Here is a 22,075-nt window from a genome sequence, read left to right on the forward strand (position 1 = left end):
GCTATAGTAGGCTACAGTCCATGGGGTCACAAAGAAACTGAGTGACTAACACTTTCACTTTTCATGAAAGAGTAAATTATCAAATGGCCTAAAATGCTTAAGGTGGTCCCAGGTGCCTTTGACAATAAAAGATGTCCCAGATCACAAGGCAGGAGCTTGTCCTGGGATTCAAGGAGCACTTTTTACACTCTGTGCAGTGTGAAATTTGTATTTTGGTATCTGGTTCATCCGTCAGTTTCTCATTGCTGGGGTTCATGTCAGTTTGCAAAGCTCCCACACCTACCTCCTGGATTCCCCTTCACCGCCTCCCACCCCCCGCCAAAGGAAACATATCCTCTCGTCTATTCCTGGTTTAATCGAGAAAGTCCTAGTCCTCAGGTTTTGTTTGAGCAGGTTTGTGTCGCCAGGCCTAGGTTTGCATCGCACTTTTACCTCGACAGTCATTGTGCAACCCTAAGCATTCCTGCTGTAGGCCATGTGTCCTGCCTGGGTGAGGAAGATGAGGCCCTCCTAGCACGTGGCTGTGACAGCCTTTGTCCTGCTAGAGGGACCTGGCTGGGAACACGGGCATTCGAGGCGGAGCTTCTCTCCGTCCGCACCACACCCTCCTTACGGGCAGGCGCCAGCTCGGCCAAACAACCCGGGTTCACCGATTGCCCCGTGCGCGCCTCGCTGGCAGAGGCGGGAGTTCACTTAGCAAGACGCCAGCTTCCGTGCTCACTTCCCGGGAGAGCTCCAGTCGCACCAGAACCCCGAGCCCGTAAGCCGCGCGCCGCCACCCGCCATGAGTGTCCCGGTGCGAGCGGGCCCAAGCAACTGGAGGCGGGCAGCCACCTTAGTGCTGGCGGCGGGCTGGACGCGCCCGGTCCCCGCCGCCCCATCGAGGCCTCAGCCACCCGCCGAGGGATTCCGGGTGCTGCTGCTGCAGCGCTCCGCTAGCCAAGGCTTCTTGCCCGGGGCGCACGTCTTCCCGGGCGGGGTGCTGGAGGCGGCAGACAGTTCGACCGATTGGCTGCGCCTCTTCGCGCCGCACCACTGGCCCCCCCGCTTTGGCCTGGGTCCCGCGCCGCCCCAGCGCGCCGCCTTCCCGGTGCTGCCCAACGTCCGGCCGGGAGCCGTGGACGAGGACGCGGCGGCGCTACCGGATGACATCGCCTTCCGCATCTGCGCCATCCGCGAGGCATTCGAGGAGGCGGGGGTGCTGCTGCTGCGGCCCAGGGGCCCCCGGCCCCCTGATCAGGCGCCAGGCTGCGCCCTCGCGCCGCCGCCCGCCTTGGCCGACTGGCGCGCCCGCGTCCGCCGGGACCCGCGGCACTTCCTGAGCCTGTGCGCGGAGCTCGACTGCACTCCCGACATCTGGGCGCTGCGCGACTGGAGCGGCTGGATCACGCCCTTCTCACGCCCCGGCGGCCGCCGCTTCGAGACCACCTTCTTCCTGTGCTGCCTGAACGAGCCGCCGCCGGTCTTCCCCGACTTAATGGAGGTGGTGGACTGCCAGGTAGGGCGTCCTCCCGGCCCGGAGTGGGGACCCACAGGAGCTAGAGAGTGAGGACCCCGGCAGGCGGCCCAGGCGCCCCCGGACCCTCCAGTAGGCTGCCTCAGGGCCGTAATAGCCAGTTAGCTACGGAGCGGGCCTGGGACCCACGCGGTCCGGACCCCTGCCCAGCAGGCCAAAGCTGTGACACTGGTGAACTGCTTTCTGCTTTTTCCCGCTTCGCAGCCCCAGGGCCTCGAAGATGTCTCCCCACGCAGTTTCTCCGGCGGGTGGCCGGCGGAGATCCCAGGAATTCTAGCGCTCCTTCCTGAGCAGTTGCCACGCTTTCACTTATTTCGTCCCCGCAGCCGTTTGTTTCCTCGTAGTTCAGTCTTTTAGAATTTATCTGAAACGTTTTCATTTGAGACTTGTTGGGGAAAGGCTACCCACTCGAGTATTCTGGCCTGGAGCATTCCGTGGACTGTATAGTCCGTGGGGTCGCAAAGGGTGGCACACGACTGAGCGACTTTCACTTTCGGCTACCGATATGGCCTACCTTGGTGAATGATTCCTCTGCACCTGAAAAAGAATGTGTTTTCTGCTGTATTCGATGGAGTGTTTTTAAAAATGTCAATTAGGTTAAGTTAGTTGATAGTGTCTTTTTAGGTCTTCCATATCGTTTACCTGTTCCATCAATTTCTGAGAAAAGGTTGTTGAAATCGGTGACGAACAATTGCGGCTTTGTCTTATTCTCAGTTCTGTCGGGTTTTCCTTCGGGTATTTGGAAGCTCCTTTGTAAGGTGTTAACTTCCCTTGTGGCTCAGACAGTAAAGCGTCTGCCTACAACCTAGGTTCTAGCCCTGGGTCAGGAAGTTCCCCTGGAGAAGGAAATGGCAATCCACTCCAGAGACGATCTGTCTGAAAATATTTTGCTTTTATTTTTTGAAAGCTATTTCGTGTGGGTGTAGAATTCTGTATAGATTGACAGTGTGAGTTTTTGTTTCTTTTTTCTGCCAGTACTTAGAGATGTTACTTCATTAGTTTCCAGTTTGCATGATCTTCTGGTGAGAAATCTGCCTTTTTTTCCTCCAGTTTTATTGAGATATAATTGACACACAGCTGGTGGCACTAGCGGTAAAGGACTCACCTGCCAGTGCCGGAGACATAGGGACAAAGATTCGATCCTTGTGTCGGGAAGATCCCCTGGAGGAGGGCATGGCAACCCACTCCAGTATTCTTGCCTGGAGAATCCCCATGGACAGAGGAACCTGGCAGGCTATGGTCCATAGGGTTGCAAAGAGTTGGACATGACTGAAGCGACTTAGCACAGCACATGGTGTAAGTTTAAGGTGACGGCATGATGGCTTGACCTACATACACCATAACATAATTACCACAATAAATTTAGTGCATGTTCATCATCTTTTAGAAAAGTTTGATTTTAACTCTGTTCCTCTGTGCGTAATGTGTTTGTATTTTTGGTTTTGATATGTATGCCTACTTTAAGTATTTTCTCTTTAATTACTGGTATTCAGTATTTGATTATGATGTGCATAGTTTTCTTTTTGTTTTGTTAATAATTACTTGTTTCCTCAAATATTTTTCACCTCCCTCTGTTTTCTGGGACTCCAATTACATGTATGTTAGACCACCTGATAATTTTTTGTGGGTCCCTGATGCCTTGTTCATTTTTTTTTTAAACTTTTCTCCTCTGTGCTTTATTCTGAGTAGATTTATTGCTGCATTTTCAAATTTTCTCTGTTTATATGTAGTATCAAAATTGCTGTAAATATCATTCAGTGTAATTTTCATCTCTAGAACTTCCATTTTTTTAAAAAAAAAACATTTCCTATTTCTCTCATATTTTCCTTTACATCTTTGAGCCAATGGAACATATTTGTAACAGTGATTTTTAATGTCCTTTTCTGCCAGTTCCATCATCTCTATAATTTCTGGGTCTGTTTCTGTTGCCTGATTTTTCTTCTGGTTATGGGTCACATTTTTCTGCTGAGGTCTTGTAGTTTTTTATTGTCGTTGTTGTTCAGTCGCTTAGTCTTGTCTGACTTCCTTGCAACCCCATGGACTGTAGCCCACTAGGCTCCCCTGTTCATGGGATTTCCCAGGCAAGAATATTGAAGTGGGTTGCCATTTCCGTCTCTAAGCAATTTTCCCAGGTCAGGGTTTGAACCCAAGTCTCTTGCATTGGTAGGTAGATTGTTCACCACTGAGCCATCACAGGAAGCCCAGTTTTTGATGGAATGTTGAATGTGATCTTCAGTTGAGTACTGGATTTTGTCTTTTTCTTTTTCTTTTTTTTTTTTTTAAAGGTGTAGGACTTTTCCTGTCAGGAAGTTCGGTTCAGGTGCTCAGTCGTGTCTGACCCTTTGTGATCCCATGGACTATAGCACGGCAGGCTTCTCTTTCCATCACCAACTCCTGGAGCTTACTCAGACTCATGTCCATCAAGTTAGTGATGCCATCCAACCATCTCATCCTCTGACATCCCCTTCTCCTCCTGCCTTAAATCTTTCCTAGCATCAGGGTCTTTTTCAGTAAGTCAGTTCTTTGCATAAGTTGGCCAAAGTATTGGAGTTTCAGCTTCAGCATCAGTCCTTCCAGTGAATATTTAGGGCTGATTTCCTTTAGAACGGACTGGTTGGATCTCCTTGCTGTCCAAGGGACTCTCAAGAGTCTTCTCCAACACCACAGTTCAAAAGCATCAATTCTTCAGCTCTCAGATTTCTTTATAGTCCAACTCTCACATCCATACATGACTACTGGAAAAACTATAGCTTTGACTAGATGGACCTTTGTTGAAAAGTAATGCCTTTGCTTTTTAATATGCTCTCTGGGTTGGTCATAGCTTTTCTTCTAAGGAGCAAACGTCTTTTAATTTCATGGCCGCAGTCACCATCTGCAGCGATTAAGGATTGGAAAGTATGTGAAGTATCTTGGGCAGTGTTCTACTAGTAACCAATAAACAATAAGTTAATTAAGATTATTTTAGCCTATGGTCTGGACTGACCTGAACAGGTTGAATTGAGTTAATGCCTGTTGTTTAACCCTTTATCGTCATTGTTACCATTGAACTGGCATGGAACTGACAAAGCATACCTTAGAGATTGGGTAGTCCTTTAAGACCAAAGCTTTGTTTTTCAAAACGTAGCCGTGGCCAACTTTAGAAGAATCTAGGATGCTTATTAAACGTAGATTGCTGGGCTCCATACAGTGAAGATTTAACAAGTTGCTCAGGTTTCTCATACAAGCTTATAAATTGTTGGCCTATAATTATTCAAGGCAATCAATTTCAACTCCCTGGTTTTGGATGTGAGGGTCAATTTCCCCAGTGTACGTGGATATTTAGCAGTAAAGCAGTTAAAGAAAGAAAGACCTTTTAGAGTTCTTTCATATTAATTGAATCATCTCTTTTTATCTAAATGTGGAAGGAAGGAAGGCTTGGGAAAGAGGGCACAGCAGTGAGGTCACTTACGTTAAGTGCTGACTGGTTGATATAATGCAGTTATTTCACTCCTGGGACAATAGACTGAGTCATGCCTCTTGACCTTTCTGAAAGCTTCTCTTGCTCGTGGCTCTTTACCTTCATTGTTAACACACTACATGTACCATGCTACATTTTGTTTGCTGAAGGCCCTACTAGGCCTGAGAGAGCTTTGTCTTGTCCACCAGCATGTCCTTATTGCCTAACCAAGGTAGGCAGGAATGAGAGACTCTTGAGAGTCCCTCCCATTTATGGGAGGAATGAACAGGCACTACTAAGTTCTCAATCTGCTGCCATGAATTTATACTTCAGTCTTCCTTTGAAAGTGATCAGAACCTCCTTGCCTTCTTAGCATCTCCTGCCTTTTATGCTGAACAACTCTCCCAGTTCAACCCGGTGTGATCTATCCTGGCTTATTTACTAGTTCTCAGGATCCATGTCCTAATGATCAACCTCTGAAGGGGACCAACCCAGCTTTCTTCACTGAATCTTTCCTTGTTGTCTCAGAGGAATCTAGCAAGATACATCAATGAATCAGTTTTTACATTTTTTTCAGTTAGATCATAAGTTCTGAGTCAAGAATCTCAAATCTTGCACTGTCTGTGGGGGAAACCTTAGGAGGCTCTACCTTTGTCTTCTACAGTGGTCGTCTCCGTCAGAGGCAATTGAAAGCCTCATATCCAAGGAAGTTTTGCTTGCACCCCCCCAGTTCTACGAAATTCGTAGGCTGGGAAACTTTGCCTCTCTCTCTGACTTGCACAAATTTTCTTTGGATCGTGAATCAGAAGGAACGGAAAGATGGATGCCGATCATACTGTTCACTGCTGATGGGACGATCCATCTTTTACCAGGTAAGTATGTGTTTACCAATGTTCTTGTTGATATTCCCATTTAACGCTCTGGGCTGTATGGCAGTATTCTCCCACACAGACACACGAATTACAATCTATGTTTTTTACGCTACAGTGAAACTAATTAGATAAGCTCAAGTTCTATAAGATTTTCATAGTTTTTATTATAACCAGAAATTCTGGATATATGACTTTATATACACTTATGTAGATATATTTCCTAGACATTGGCAAGAGTTCTTTTTTAAATATTATCTCACTTTTTTACCTTTTAATTTTGAATTATGAAGACTTGTAAATTATACTTATTTGATTGAAAGAGAGTTTTGTTGGTGGTCAGTTATTGTTGAGTTAGTACAGGACAGAAGTTTTGTTGCACCTTACAGTGGAGTGTTTTGATCTCTCTTACTTACCAGCCGCTTGTCTCACTTCTCAGAATTGTGGTAATACTCGTTACTCATCCTGCAGTGGGACAGCTTAGCAGTTTTGATGTATAAATGATAATTTCTCTAATTTAACCTTAAGATGATTGGAGCAGCCCACATTGAAACACCAAAATTATATGGATATCAAGGTGAACGTTATAGTGAATGAAATAGAGAGTCTTGAATTAGTATAAAAAATTATAGTTCAGGATGAAAAAGTACCAGTTATAAATATTTATAACTTTGGGTATATAGTTTATGCCCAAAGACAATTCTTGGCTAGAAAATGGAGAACTGGGGAGGTTAGGTGGGATATTAAAAACACAAATATATTGAAGTAAACTCAAAAAGTTCTGATTATTTAACAGCTATATCAGTTCCAAACACATGAAATGAATAAAAATAAATACTAATATATTGGAAGGTTTTATAAAATAACACTAAAGTTAAACCATTATTTTTCAGGAGATGAGATGTACTCAGAAGATTCAAACTTTTTGGAAAACTGTATGTCCACTGGAAAAAAGACCGAAGAGATCATGAGCGAAGGCAAGACATTTCACCGAATAGTGCTGTATAATTCCCACAATTATGGAGATTATACAGGTTATAGCATCCATGTGACAGTTCTGCCAAAGTATAAACATGTTTATCCTAAGAGCTTTGTAATGGGTAAGAGCCATCTGTAGAGAACAGCTTCTTTATAAACTGGCCCACTTGTAGTTGTTCGAGTCAAAACTGAGGGTTGACTAGATGTGCCTGGAACCTAAGGAACTTTATTCCTGTAAGTTCTAGGACAGTCTCTCCTATCTCAAGCGTATTGTGTAGCTCTGTTATTCTTTAAACCTTATAGTATCACACTAGTATAAGGTATTAATGTTTTGTTACCAAAAAGAGAAAACAAATTCACAGAGATTTCCACTTCTGTGTTGTTCTGTTATCGAAAGTTTAAATAGGATATTTCTCCTGTATTGTCTTTTAACTGTACTAGCATACTACTTTATATGCTAGGAGTTTGATCCATTAATTCCTTAGACTTTCTGCTGGAATTAATTTAAGGGTGTCTGATTAGATCAGAAGACTGAGATGACCTTCAAGTGACAGTGTCATTACTTTCTTATGACTTTAGCTGGATGATTAAGATGTAATTCCGTTAAAACTAAACGGCATAAGTTATTAGTTTACCAAATTGGAAGTTACTTTAGTGATTGCTGTAAAGAAATATGAAGCCATAAGAGAAGTCATAACTTTTATTTTGGAGTGCTACTTGACAGAATACAAAAGAGCTTATTAGAGAGATGCAGAACTACTCATCATCAGTCGTGCTTATTAATGGTTATTTATTATCAGTGTTTTTCATACGGGTAATTTTTTTACCTCCTCTTAAGAGGAATAATCTTTATTGATTACAGATGGGAAATGGTTAAGAAGAAACCCAGTTCTATTTCAGATCTTTGACTATATTGTGCATTGTATTGATACATTTAATTTCACTTTTCATAAAAAGTATTGATAAATGAAGACTTCCCTGTAGCTCAAATGGTAAAGAGTCTGCCTGCGATGCAGGAGACCAGGATTCAATCCCTGGGTTGGGAAGTTCCTCTAGAGAAGGGAATGGCAATCCACTCCAGTATTCTTGCCTGGAGAATTCCATGGACAGAGAAGCCTGGGGGGCTACAGCTCGTGGGGTCACAAAGAGTCGCACAGGACTGGGCGGCTAACACACACACACAGAGGAAGACATCCAGATCAGTGGTTCTCAGCCCCAGGCACTATTGCCCTTTAGGGGCATCTGGCAGTGTCTGGGAACGTTTTTTTTGGGGTTGTCACAACTGAGAGTGAGATGCTACTACCATCTAGTGGAGAGAGGCCAGGGATACAGTTTAATATCCTGGAACGCACAGCACAGCCACCCACAGTGAAGAATTATCTGGTCACAGTTGAGAAACTCTGATCTAGAGTAAAATCTACTGTCTTCAGTAAATGATTCCAACATGTAAATTTGGAGAGCTACAAATAGTGTTCGCATTCCATCTGGCGTCCAAATCTATAGCAGTTCTCCTTACTGATGTTTAGCCTCGGGCATCCTATTCTTTCATTCTCATTGAAAACAATGTTACAGCTGAGAGAGACCTCAGTCAACACCGTGATTTTGCCCATAAGAAGACTGAGAAGCAGATTCACACAGCTAGTTAGCGCCACAGCCAAGAGTAGAACCTGATTCTTTTTCTAGCAGGTGCTATCTGTCGCCTGGCAGTAGAGGCCTGATCATGTCTGCCCGCCACATCTTGGTACTGTAGTCACCAGGGAAACCACAGTACAGCCCAGCATTGGATGGAACAGTGCTTTACTCATTTACTCAAAGCAGCAAGGCCAGCTTTTGAACGACTTCTATAAGAATCTAAAATTGGGCTGGTGTCAGTATTTCAGGCTAACATGTCCTTATCCTCACAGTTCTTTGTCAATATAAAACAAGAGTGCCCTGTAATGTGGGAGAAAAAATAAGGACTTGAATGTAAGGGGACTTTTCTCCTGGAGGATAATTTGTCGGAGGAGCCCACATACATGGGCATATGTAGGTCACATCCTTTTAAAAGGAAATTACTTGCCTTCCACTTTCTTTTTTCCCTTCTCACTGGCTGGAAATGGTGGCAACTGGAGCAGCTACTCCAGACCCAGAGACAGAAGCCTGCTACTTGGATTGCTCACCTCTTGCTTGTTATGTGAAGACAAATACACTTCTATTTCATATAAGCCACTGTATTTTAGGATCTCTTTGTTAAAACAGTTTAGCTTGTTCCCTAATCTATACTTTTCCCTCCTAAGCAGGTTCCCTTGGCATAGCCTTCCCTGGAAGTCTAACAGTTATTGAAGCAAAAATCTTGGCCATTTGTGATTCCACCTTTTCCTTCATTCCTATATCCAGGTGACTATCAAGTCCTACTGATCTGTTATACACAATTATCTTGAAATTCCCATCTTCCCACCTCTGCACTGCTATCACGTTGGTTTGAGCCACAGTTGACTCTTTCTTAACCAACTGTAAGAGCTTCAGAGCCAGTGTCCATTTTCTTTCTTCCCCTCAATGCATTCCTCTTGGAAAAATGAACTTGACATTGAAATGATGTCACTGCCCTCATTAAAGTCCTTCAATGGCTTTTCTTCACACTCAAACACTAAATTTGTGGTCTACAAGGCCCCACCTTTTTCTCTGATGCCATCAAGCACCCCTCTCCCTCTGCACCCCCCTCAGAGGATCTTCTTTCTGTTCTTGACTGCTCAGAGTTCTTTCCACCTCAGAAACTTAGTACCTACTGTTGCCTTGAGACAAGCCCGGATCTCTGAACTGTTTTTGTTCTTGGGTCTCCTTGTTACTAAAGCTTCAGAAAAACAGATATTAAGAACAGAGGTTGGGGGACTTCCCTGGTGGTCAGGTGACTAAGGTTTCAAGCTTCCAGAGCAGGGAACCAGGTTTGATCCCAGGTCAGGGAACTAGATCCTGCATGCCGCAACTGAAGATCCCTCATGCCACAGTGAAGACTGAATATCCTGCGCTCTGCAACTAAGACCCAGCTCCGCCAAATTAAAATAGAGGTTGGGCATCCAATATGTGGATTATTGGCATGTCTAGATGAAAGTTCCAGAACAAATAGAAGACAAGCATTATTTATAGAATGACTTTTTCTTGAGCTAAAAGAAAATGTTGATCTTCAGATAAAAGATCCCACTGTGGTCAAAACAAAAATAACAAAAATTGTTCAATACTCGGATGACATTTTGAATTTTAAAGATAGAGAACACAGATTTTCAAGGAGAGAAAGAAAAGATTACTTACAAAGGCACAAAATCATCTTAGTGTGTATCACACAGTAATGTGATACACTGGATAGTATATATAATATGCTGAGGAGAAAAGGACATATGTGTTCACTAATTTTATATCAGCCATATGTATGAGCCACAGAAATAATCCTTGTTTATATATGGGCTTTGGAGAGTCCCAAGCTCTGAAGAAGTGATTTGATAGAAATAACTAAAAGATGATTCAAAATAAAAAGTTTTGAATTAGAGCTGCATGGTAGAAGTCCTGATGGTGAATATGGAAATAAAATACAGGAGCAAGTGTAACTATTTAAATATGGCTCAAAAGCACTGCAGATGTTAAAAATAATTAAAGATTTAACCTACTTTATTTTAAAAAGATACCCTTTTCCATAAAAATTTTGTTCAGAAATCCCAGATTATGTTATCATTAACAGGAAGAGGCTGTGGGAGGAATAAGAAAAACAAAACATGAAAGGAGGGAATCATTAGCTGTAGTTTTGAGATAATACTTGTTTAAATATTTTGGAAAGCAAAAATGGCTATTAGAATTTAAAGGTCCCTTTTCAAATCAATTAAAAGCAAGGCACAACCCCTAAGGCAGAGACAGAAAACATGAAAATGGCTATCAAACAAAAGCTTAGAATAAGACAATTCACATAGAAATAAACATCAACCATGCTGATATGCAAAAATGGGTTAAATGTATTGGATGGTAAGGAATCTTAAATGTTTTTAAATCTAATTATCTAGAAGAACTTGAAAAAGAAAACTAAATAAAGCCCAAATGTAGCAGAAGGAAGAAAATAATAATAGAAATTAGAGCAAAAGTAAATTATGTAGAGATAGGAAAACAATAGAAAAGGCCAACAAAACTAAGAGTTGATTTTATGAAAAGATATTGAACTGAAAGGTACTCAGTCATGTCCGACTCTTTGCAACCCCATGGACTATACAGTCCGTGGAATTCTCCAGGCCAGAATACTGGCATGGGTAGCCTTTCCCTTCTCCAGGGGATCTTTCCAACCCAGGGATCAAACCCAGGTCTCCCCCATTGCAGGCAGATTCTTTACCAGCTGAGCCACAAGGGAAGCCCATGAAAAGGTAAACAATTGGCAAACCATTAGCTAGACTAACCAAGAAAAGAAAAAAGAGGCAAATCAATAAAATTATAAATGAAAGAGGAGACAATGCAACTGATACCACAAAAATAGAAAAGATCATAAGAAACTACTATGAACAACTATATGCCAACAAAACTGTGCAACCCAGAAGACATGGATAAAGTCCTAGAAATATGGAACCTACCAAAACTGAATCAGGAAAAGAGAAAATCCGAACAGGCCAATAGTGAGAAAGGAGATTGAGTCGAGGGGTGGGGTTTGGGGGGAACGCCCAAAAAAGAAAAGCCCAGGTCCAGATGTCTTCACTGGTGAATTTTACCAAACATTTAAAGAAGGATAAATGCCAGTCCTCAAACTCTTCCAACATTTGAAGAGGAGGGAACACTCCCAAACTCACAAGGCCAGAATTTCCCTAATACCAAAGCCATATAAGGACACTGCAAGAATTGCAGGCCAATATCTCTGATGACTGGAGGTGTAAAAATTCTAAAGAAAATATTAGCAAACTGAATTCAGCACATTAAAAGGATCATACACCATGATCAAGTAGGATTCAGCCCCGGGATGCGAGAATTGTTCAAAATCAAATTGATAGGTATAGAAGAAGCATTTGGCAAAATTCAACATCCATTCATGATTAAAAACTCAAATTAGAGATAGAAGGAACATACATAGTAAAAGTTATAAATGACAAACCCACAGCCAACATCATACTCAGTGGTGAAAGGTTAGAAGCTTTTCCTCTAATACCTGTATCAGGAATAAGACAAGGGTGCCCACTCTTAACCATTCCTATTCAACATAGTATAGAAGCAGTTAGCAAGAAAAAGAAGTAAAAAGCATTAGAATTGGAAAGGAAGAAGTAAAATTGTCTCTATTTTCAGAAGACATGATACTATATATTAAAAATTCTAAAGACTGCACCAAAAACCTGTTAGATCTAATCAACTAATTTAGTAGAGTTGCATGATACAGAACCAACATATAGAGATCAGTAGAATTTCTATACACTAACAATAAATCATCTGAAAAAGAAACAAAACAATCCTATTTACAGTAACATCAAAAACCAATGAAACACTTAGGACTAAATTTAACCTAAGAGAAGCAGAAGAGATTGAGAAGAGATGGCAAGAATACACAGAAGAACTATACAAAAAAGGTCTTAAAGACCAGGATAACAATGATGGTGTGGTTACTTACCTTGAGCCAGACATCCTGGAGTGTGAAGTCAAGTGGACCTTAGGAAGCATTACTACAAAGCTGGAGGTGATAGAATTCCAGCTGAGCTATTTAAAATCCTAAAAGATGATTCTGTTAAAGCACTGCACTCAGTATGTCAGCAAGTTTGGAAAATTCAGCAGTGGACCCAGCACTGGAAAAGGTCAGTTTTCATTCCAATCCCAAAGAAGGGCAGTGCCAAAGAATGTAGAAACCACCGTATAATTGAACTTATTTCACATGATAGTGAGATTATGTTCAAAATTCTTCAAGCTAGGCTTCAGCAGTGTGTGAATTGAGAACTTTCAGATGTACAAGCTGGGTTTAGAAAAGACAGAGGAACAAAAGATCAAATTGCCAACATTTGTTGGATCATAGAGAAAGCAAGGGAATTCCAGAAAAACATCTGCATCATTGATTCCACAATAGCCTTTGACTGTGTGGATCACAACAAACTGGACAGTTCTTCAAGAGATGGGAATACCAGACCACCTTACCTGTCTCCTGAGAAACCTGTATGCGGGGGTGGGTCAAGAAGTAGCAGTTAGAACCAGACGTGGAACAACTGACTGGTTCAAAACTGGGAAAGGATTATGTCAAGGCTGTATATAGTCACCCTGCTTATTTAACTTATATGCAGAGTACATCAAGAGAAATGCCAGGCTGGATGAATCATAAGCTGAAATCAAGATTGTTGGGAGAAATATCACCAACTTCAGTTATGCAGATGATATCACTCTAATGGCAGAAAGTAAAAAGGAACTAAAGAGCCTCTTAGTGAAGGTGGAAGAGGAAAGTGAAAAAGCTGGCTTGAAACTGAACATTCAAAAAACTAAGATCATGGCATCACTTCATTTAAAATAGATGGGGAAACAATGGAAACAGTGACCGACTTTATTTTCTTGGGCTCCAAAATCACTGCAGACAATGACTGCAGCCATGAAATTAAAAGACGCTTGCTCCTTGGAAGGAAAGCTATGACAAACCTAGACAGCATGTTAAAAAGTAGAGACATCACTTTGCTGACAAAGGTCTGTATAGTCAAAGATATTATTTTTCCAGTAGTCATGTCTGGATGTTAGAGTTGGGCCATAAAGAAGGCTGAGCACCAAAGAATGATGCTTTTGAATTGTGGTGCTGGAGAAGACTCTTGAGAGTCCCTTGGATTGCAAGGAGATCAAACCAATCAATCCTAAAGGAAATCAACCCTGAAAATTCATTGGAAGGACTGAAGCTGAAGTTCCAAAACTTTGGCCACCTGATGTGAAGACCTGACTCATTGGAAAAGACCTTGATACTGAGGAAAATTGAAGGCAAAAAGAGAAGAGGGCAGTAGAGGATGAGATGGTTAGATAGTATCACTGACTCTGTGGATATGAATTTGAGCAAACTGTGGGAGATAGTGAAGGACAGGGAAGGCTGGCATGCTGCAGTCCATGGGGTTGCAAAGAGTTGGACACGACTGAACTACTGAACAACAACACGATTTAACCAAGGAGGTGAAAAATCTCTATTCTGAAAACAGCCATTGATCAAGGAGATTGAAGATGCAAAAAATTGGATAGATAGCCCATGTTCATGGATTGGAAAAATTGATATTGTTAAAATGTCCATGCTACTCAAAGGCACTTCACTTAAAGAGCCTCTTGATAAGGGTGAAAGAAGAGAGTGAAAAAGCTGGTTTGAAACTCAACACCCAAAAAACTAAGATCATGGCATTGATCCCATCACTTCATAGCAAATAGATGGGGAAAATGTGGAAGCAGTGACAGATTTTATTTTCTTGGACACCAAAGTCATTCCATGGAATTCAAAGACACTTGCTCCTTGGAAGGAAAGTTATGACAAACCTAGACAGCATATTAAAAAGCAGAGACATCCCTTTGCTGACAAATGTTTGTGTCCAACTCTTTGAAACACCGTGGACTGCAGCATGCAAGGCTTCCCTGTCCTTCACTATCTCCCACAAAGGTTTGTATAGTCAAAGCTGTGGTTTTTTTCCAGTAATCATGAATGGATGTGAGCGTTGGACCATAAAGAAGGCTGAGCACTGAAGAATGATGCTTTTGAATTGTGGTGCTGGAGAAGACTCTTGAGAGTCCCTTGGACTGCAAGGAGATATCAATCAATCCTAAAGGAAATCAGTCTTGAGTATTTATTGGAAGGACTGTTGCTGAAGCTGAAGCTCCAATACTTTGGCCACTTGATGCGAAGAGCCCACTCACTGGAAGAGACCCTGATGCTAGGGAAGATTGAAGTCAAAAGGAGAAGAGGGCAGCAGAGGATGAGACGATTAGTTAGCATCACTGGCTCAGTGGACATGAATTTGAGCAAACTCCAGAAAATCGTGGAGGACAGGGGAGCCTGACATGCTGCAGTCCATGGGGTTGCAAAGAGTAGGACATTACTCAACAACTGAACGACAACTGAAAGCCATCTGTAGCTTCAGTCAATCCCTATCAAAATTAGTACGTCCCTTTTTTTGTTTTTTTAATAGAAATAGAACAAAAAACCCTAAAATTCACGTAGAACCACAAAAGACCTTGAGTAGCCAAAGCAATTCTAAGAAAGAAGAACAAAGCTGGAAGCAGCACCCTTCCTGACTTCAAGCGTTATTTCAAAGCTATCAAAACAGTATATTACTGGCACAAGAACAGACACATAGACCAATGGAATAGAATCAAGAGCCCAAAGAATGAAACTAGACCCCCATCTTATACCACTCACAAAATCAATTCAAAGTGAATTAAAGACTTAAATGTTAAGACCTGAAACCACAAAAATAGGGGAAAATTTATTGACATGGGTCTTGTCAATAATTTTTTAATATGACAACCTAAAGCACATGCAACAAAATTAAAAATAAGTGGGACTCCATCAAACTAAAAACCGTCTGCACAGCAAAATAAATGATCAGCAGAGTGAAAGGGCAACCAACTGAATAGGAGAAATTATTTGGAAACCACACATCTGATAAAGGGGTTAATATTCCATAATATATAAGGAACTTAATAGTAAAAATTCAATCCAGTTTTAAAAATGGGCTTTTCCGATAAGCAGCCTGAGATCACCTCTAAAAATAGTGCACTATTCACTCCACCCAGAAAACTCCACAAAATCATGCAAATCAAGAGGTTCAAATCTTCGTATTCACTTTAAGAACATTCATGAAACTGCCCAGGCCATAAAGGGTATGCATATCCAAAAAGTCACCAAGTATCTGAAGGTTGTCACTGCATCGTTACAACGGTGGTGTTGGTAGGTGTGCAGGCCAAACAGTGGGGCTGGATGCAGGGTTGGTGGCCCAAAAAGAGTGCTGAATTTTTACTGCACATGCTCAAAAATGAGGAGTGTAATGCCAAATTTAAGGGCTTAGATGTAGATTCTGTGGTCAGTGAGCACATCCAGGTGAACAAAGCCCCCAAGATGCGGCACAGGACTTAACAGAGCTCACGGTTGGACCAACCCCTACATGAGCTCTCCCTGCCACATTGAGATGAGATGAAAAAGAACAGATTATTCCTAAACCAGAAGAGGAGGTTGCGCAGAAGAAAAAGAGATCCCAGAAGAAACTGAAGAAACAAAAACTCATGGCCCGGGAATAAATGCCGCAAAAAAATAAATGCAAATAAAAGTTTAAAAAAAAAAGGGCAAAGGGCCTGAATACTTTTCCAAAGAAGGTATTCAGATGGCCAATAAATACATGATAAGGTACTAAACATCACTAATTATTAGAGAAATGCACACCGAAACCACAGTGAGATACCAACAGTTCACACCTATTGGAATGGTTGTCATCAAAGAGACAAGAGATAAGTTTTGGCAAAGTTGTGGAGAAAAGGGAAGCCCTGTGCACTGTTAGTGGGGAATGTAAAACAGTATGGAGGCGCCTCAAAAAGTTAAAAATAGAACTGTCATAATATATATACACACACACATATAACTGAAAGCATTTATATAATTATCCTGAAGAGATATCAGCATGCCAATGTTATTGCAGCACTATTTACAGTAACCAGGACATGGACAGAACCTGTGTCCATCGACAAGGAATGAATGGATAACAATGGATGAATGGATAGATACATGTTGAATATATATATATATGATGGAATACTATGTAGTCATAGAAAGAAGGGAATCCTGGCACTTCTGATAACATGGATGGACTTTTAGGACATGATGTTGAGTGACATGTCAGTGAAAGACAAATGCTACACTATCTCACTTATATGTGGAATCTAAAAAATCTCATAGAAAGTGATCAGATTTGTTGTTACCAAAGGTGGGGAAATGTGAAAGTGGTCAGAGGAACAATCTTCCAGTTACAAGTTCTAGTGCTATAATATACAACATGATGAGTACAGTTAACAATACTGTATTATATATTTCAAAATTTCTAAAAGAGCAGATGGTGGAATTTCCTAGTGGTCCAGTGGCTAAGAGTCTGCGCTCCCAATGCAGGGGGCCCTGGTTCAATCCCTGCTCAGGGAATGAGATCCCTCATCCTGCAACTAAGAGTTTGCATGCCACAACTAAAGATCCTGCATGCCACAGTGAGAACTGAAGATCCTGAGTGCTGCAACTAAGACCTGGTACTGCAAAATAAATATATATATATTTTAAAAAGAGTGTATGATAACAGATAAAGAGAACAGACTTGTGGTTGTCAAGGGGTCAGGGAGGGAAAGATTGGGACCTTGGGATTAGCAGATGCAAACTATTATATATAGAATAAACAAGGTCCTACTGTATATAGCACAGGGAACTATATTCAATATACTATGATTAAACCATAATGGGAAAGAATATGAAAAAATACCTATTTCTAACTGAATCACTTTGCTGTACAGCAGAAATTAACACATTATAAATCAGATCTACTTCAAAAATTTTTTAGAAGTCAGAAAGCTAAAAGTGTTTAAAATTCAAAGGTTGAAAAACAAAATACTAATAAAATTAGAATACAAACAATTGAAATAAATCTTTTTAAACTTACAAAAAAAAAAAAAAGAGTAGGGATGTCCTTGGTGGTCCAGTGTCCATACTCCCAATGCAAGAGGCGTATGTTCAATCCCTGATTGTGGTACTAGATCCCACGTGCTATAACTAATGATCCTGCACACTGCAAAGAAGATCGAAGATCCTGAGTGTTGCAACTAAGACCTGGTACAGCCAAATAAGCATCTTTTTTAAAAGAAAGGAGTAGATAGTAAGTTTTTGTCTCTAGGGGAAAAACTTTTCTTTAACTATGTTATATAACTGATGGATATTAAATAAACATACATGGTAATCATTTTATAATATATACAGATATCAAACCATTATGTTGCACACTTCAAGCTTATATAATGGTATTAGTCAATTACATCTCAATTAAAACTGAAAAAAATTAAACCTAATTATAAGTTGCTTAAAAACAGTCCTGCATGAGGACTAAAAATAAAAAGAGAAACAAAGCGAGAGCTCAGAGAGTACTAATCAGATGAAATGAAATTCATCAGGAAGCAATAAAATTATTCAGGAAGCAATAAAAGTTAATTTTAGTTTCTGTGTACAGTTAGAAATGGAAATATGAGAATCTTTCAGTGCGTAACACAATGTTGAGCTATGGAAAAGCTATATTAGAAACAAGGGTAATCTGACAGATGTATAATATTAGTGGGAACCATGAAGAAGACCTTTTCTGATGGACCGAGCAAGTCCATCAAAGATAAGTGAGGTGTCTGGGGAAAAAACCTGGACAGGTACCAGGCTTCTGCTTTTGGGTTGAATGCCATAACGTCAACGTTCACTTCCTCTCGATTAATGCAAAATAAAAGAATTGTAAAAGTTCCAAATCAGGTGACAGAGTAATGAAGCCAGCTTTTAAGGCCAAACTTGTTTTTCATCCCTTTTAAGACAAGAATATTTTAAAACTGGGAAAGTACCCACTGCGTATGAGAACTGATGATTCAAAGGTAAGATCATTTGAACTACATTTGGTAGGGGAGGGATCTGCCAGGGAGGGGAGGAAAGAATGTCCCCTTCAATGCCCGTTTTTTAGAAATATGTCAGTACTGGAAAGCTTAGATCAGCTTCTCCTGATACCTCTCAACCCACCATGAGCACACCGGCAGAAGAGACTGGTCTAGCATGACTACAGGTCCTGCTAACTCAGACTCCCCCCTGCCATTCCTAATGCTTTGTCTTCTCTCCTTTTCTCCCTTCTCTTGGGGCTGGGGAGCAAAAAAGTCTAAGAACAGCTCACTCTCCACGAAGCCCTTTGCAGAACCAGAGTATCATTCCCATGATGGGGAGTCCCATCATCACCCCATGGTGCCTGCGAGAGCCCATCAGTTCATGACACCTTTTGGTTGCTTGCTGGGCCATGAGCTAGCCATGTTTGTGACTGACCAATATTAAACCTTCCTGCATTCCTAATTTTTTTTTTTTTTTTTGGTCTTAGGTTTTACTGGTAGCATTTTATTGGGATTTCAGTACCTTCATTAGTCTAGAGTTGGGTTATCTTGGTCAGGTTTTGATACCAGAATTTAACCACTTTATAAAAATGCACCGACCTAAAATCTTTTTGTATTCATCTTATCTTTCCATGACTCTAAAAGTGCTTCCCATTAGCTGCAGGAAGGAGAGGCAGGTACAGATACTGACACCTTTCAGCCTCCAGAGGCCTGTGTGGCTGAAGCCCCACACAATGAGTTCCCACTGCAGCAGTCTTGATGCTTCAGCCCAGACTGATAAATATTTTTGTTTCTGTGAGCCATGCCGTGAAAAGTTTGCGAAACACCATATAGTAGCAGGGTATCTAATCAGTGATACCCACCAGGGTTCTTGGCCTTCCCCAATCAATAGAAATTGACAAGAGAGGGCAGATAAATTCAAGCAGGGCTTTAATGGGGCCCCTGTACCCCTGAGTATGTGTGAGGCGGTGATCTCATTTCTTATTTGGGGTCAGGCTAGGGGGTGGCTTAGGTGGTTTGCCCACCTCTCTGTGATGCTCAGTGCAGGTGGCATAGCAGTGGTCTGCTTTTGCTCAGACACCCAGGTTTTTGCTCCTAGCTTTTCAGAAATGACAGTTGGGTTTTTTGGTCTCTGTATCATTTGGGTCCAGAATTTGCCCCAACTGCACACAGTTATTTTTAGTCCCATATAATTTCTTTGTATTTTTTAGCTGGTGGGGAGGTGTGTTCAGATGCAAGCTTTGCAGCACTGCAGCGAAGAGTCCCAGGCCTGTCTCAAAAAGTAAAAAAGCATCAACTGGCTGTACTCTGTATCTACTTTGGGGATTGAGAACTGCCTCTGGGACTTCCTATTTAAAAACACCCTCTTACACTGTTGGTGGTAATGTAAACTAGTACAGCCACTATGGACCACAGTGTGGAGACTCCTTAAAAAACTGCCGTATGACCCAGCAATCCCACTGCTGGGCATACACACCAAGGAAACCAGAATTGAAAGAGACACATGTACCCCAATGTCCATCGCAGCACTGTTTATAGTAGCCAGGACATGGAAGCAACCTAGATGTCCATCAGCAGACAGATAAGAAAGCTGTGGTACATATACACAATGGAGTATTACTCAGCCATTAAAAAGAATACATTTGAATCAGTTCTAATGAGGTGGATGAAACTGGAGCCTATTATACAGAGTGAAGTAAGCCAGAGAGAAAAACACCAATACAGTATATTAATGCATATATATGGAATTTATAAAGATGGTAACGATAACCCTGTATGCAAGACAGCAAAAGAGACAGATGTATAGAACAGTCTTTTGGACTCTGGGAGAGGGCAAGGGCAGGATGATATGGGAGAATGGTATTGAAACATGTAAATTATCACATGTGAAATGAATCGCCAGTCCAGGTTCGATGCATGAGACAGGGTGCTCAGGGCTGGTGCACTGGGATGACCCAGAGGGATGGGATGGGGAGGGGGGTGGGAGGGGGGTTCAGGATGGGGAACACATGTATACCCATGGCTGGTTCATGTCAATGTATGGCAAAACCAATACAATACTGTAAAGTTTAAAAAAAAAAATTTTTTTTTAAGGAAAAAAGTTAATGTAGAAAAATAAATAAAAGAGACCTGGCCATTTCCTGTCTTTTTTTGACAAAGTCTGGAGCTTTCAGGTGCTCTGGTCCTGACAGGCGCCTGATTGGGGGGTGGGGCCTGGTTAGCCCAATTCAGCAACAGGTGAATTTCATGTACTTCCTGTTGTGTTTTCCTCCTGGTTGGCGGCCACAGGTACAGGGCTCCTCTCCAGCTCTCCTGCTTGAGGCTTTAAGCGCATCTTTGCTTGACTTGTAAACTCAAGCTTGTATTTAAAACTGGAAGGTTGGAGGACTTCCCTGGAGGACTTTGCCTTTCAAGGCAAGGGGTGCAGTTTCTAATCCCTCATCAAGGAACTAAGATCCCACATGAATCCAGCCCAAGTCAACCAAAAGCTAAAACAGAGGCAATATTGTAAAAAGTTTAAAAAAAAAAAAAAAGACTTTTAAAATGGTCCACGGTAGAATAAATAAACTTGAAAGCTTATTGAGAGTGTTCTGTTTCCCAAATATATAACCCTGTTCTCTCCAAACTGGTGCATCCTTTGCCCTCTTACTGACACGCGCTTAAGAAATTTTTTTTTTTCCACAACTGAAATATTAAAGAATTCACCTGTAAAATCACCTAGGACCCAGCACCCCCTCCCGTTTAAAAAGCTGTCGTTCCTTCGATATTTAAGTAATATTCTTTTACTTTCTTGTTTGTTGGCTTACTGAAGCCTTGGAGACAGATCCCTGAGATAGTAATAAAAGTTAATCTTCCTTGAGTGCCTCTTGGGTGTCCTTTGTTTCACACAGGGTGAAAGTGAAGTGAAAGTTGCTCAGTCGTTTCCGACTCTGACTTAATGGACTATACAGTCGATGGAATACTCCAGGCCAGAATACTGGAGTGGGTAGCCAGTTCCCTTCTCCAGGGGATCTTCCCAACTCAGGGACTGGACCCAGGTCTCCCAAGGGAGGCAGATTCTTTACCAGCTGAGCTATCAGGGAAGCCCCTCACACAGGGTGACTTCATCTAATTCTGAGAACCACGGAATCCCAAGCTTCAAGTGAGAAACCAGAGGTTTCCAAACGTTGAAAACTTAGAAGAACCCTACGGCGCTTCAACGACAAAAAATTACACATCCGGGCCAAAACTTGGTCCATGACACCCCAGTCTGTGATCTGCGGTGATCACGAGTGTCCGAGACACGTGGGGAGGACTTCCAGGTGAGGGTCAGGTGGGAGGAAAGTGGGCACTAGGAGCCATACCAGAAGGGGGAGGTCGGAGATAACGTGGTCAGACCAGGACGGCGGGAGGCGGGGTGGGGAGGGAATGGGGGTGGGCTGGGGGATTTGGGGCGGGGGTGTGTGGTCAGGGACTCTTCCTAATCCTCAAGGCCATGAGACGGACTCTGGGCAAAGTGGGAGTCGGGGGACAAGGGCTTTCTAGGCGGCCACTCCGCGCCACGCGGACTCGCGCGCTTGTGGGGTCTCCGGAAGCTCGCGTGGACCCGGGAACGAGCCACGTGACCCCCGCAGCTCCGCCCCCCGCCCCCCCCAGCCCCCACTGCCCCCGCCTCCAGGACGCCGTGCGCAGGGCGGCGGCGGTTGTCCGGCCGTTGGC

At 42.2% G+C, this 22,075-nt stretch overlaps 1 protein-coding gene across 1 annotated transcript; it reads left to right on the forward strand.

The window, feature by feature from the left end:
- The first annotated feature begins 677 nt into the window (after positions 1 to 677).
- On the forward strand, positions 678 to 20,513 carry NUDT19 (nudix hydrolase 19). The gene is made up of 3 exons (XM_004015139.6): positions 678 to 1,498; positions 5,617 to 5,824; positions 6,715 to 20,513. Exons 1-3 carry the CDS (start codon positions 785 to 787, stop codon positions 6,936 to 6,938), a joined length of 1,146 nt encoding a protein of 381 aa, XP_004015188.1. The 5' UTR covers positions 678 to 784; the 3' UTR covers positions 6,939 to 20,513.
- Positions 20,514 to 22,075: the final 1,562 nt, after the last annotated feature.

The sequence above is a fragment of the Ovis aries genome, chromosome 14 (genome assembly GCF_016772045.2).
Source record: "Ovis aries strain OAR_USU_Benz2616 breed Rambouillet chromosome 14, ARS-UI_Ramb_v3.0, whole genome shotgun sequence".
NCBI classification, from domain to species: Eukaryota; Metazoa; Chordata; class Mammalia; order Artiodactyla; family Bovidae; genus Ovis; species Ovis aries.

What these genes read in the sequence shown, in the direction of transcription:
- NUDT19 (XM_004015139.6), top strand. Translation starts at nt 785, where the DNA reads ATGAGTGTCCCGGTGCGAGCGGGCCCAAGCAACTGGAGGCGGGCAGCC. An exon ending in TGGAGGTGGTGGACTGCCAG is followed by an intron (nt 1,499 to 5,616) that starts GTAGGGCGTCCT and finishes TGTCTTCTACAG; the next exon opens with TGGTCGTCTCCGTCAGAGGC. An exon ending in GACGATCCATCTTTTACCAG is followed by an intron (nt 5,825 to 6,714) that starts GTAAGTATGTGT and finishes ATTATTTTTCAG; the next exon opens with GAGATGAGATGTACTCAGAA.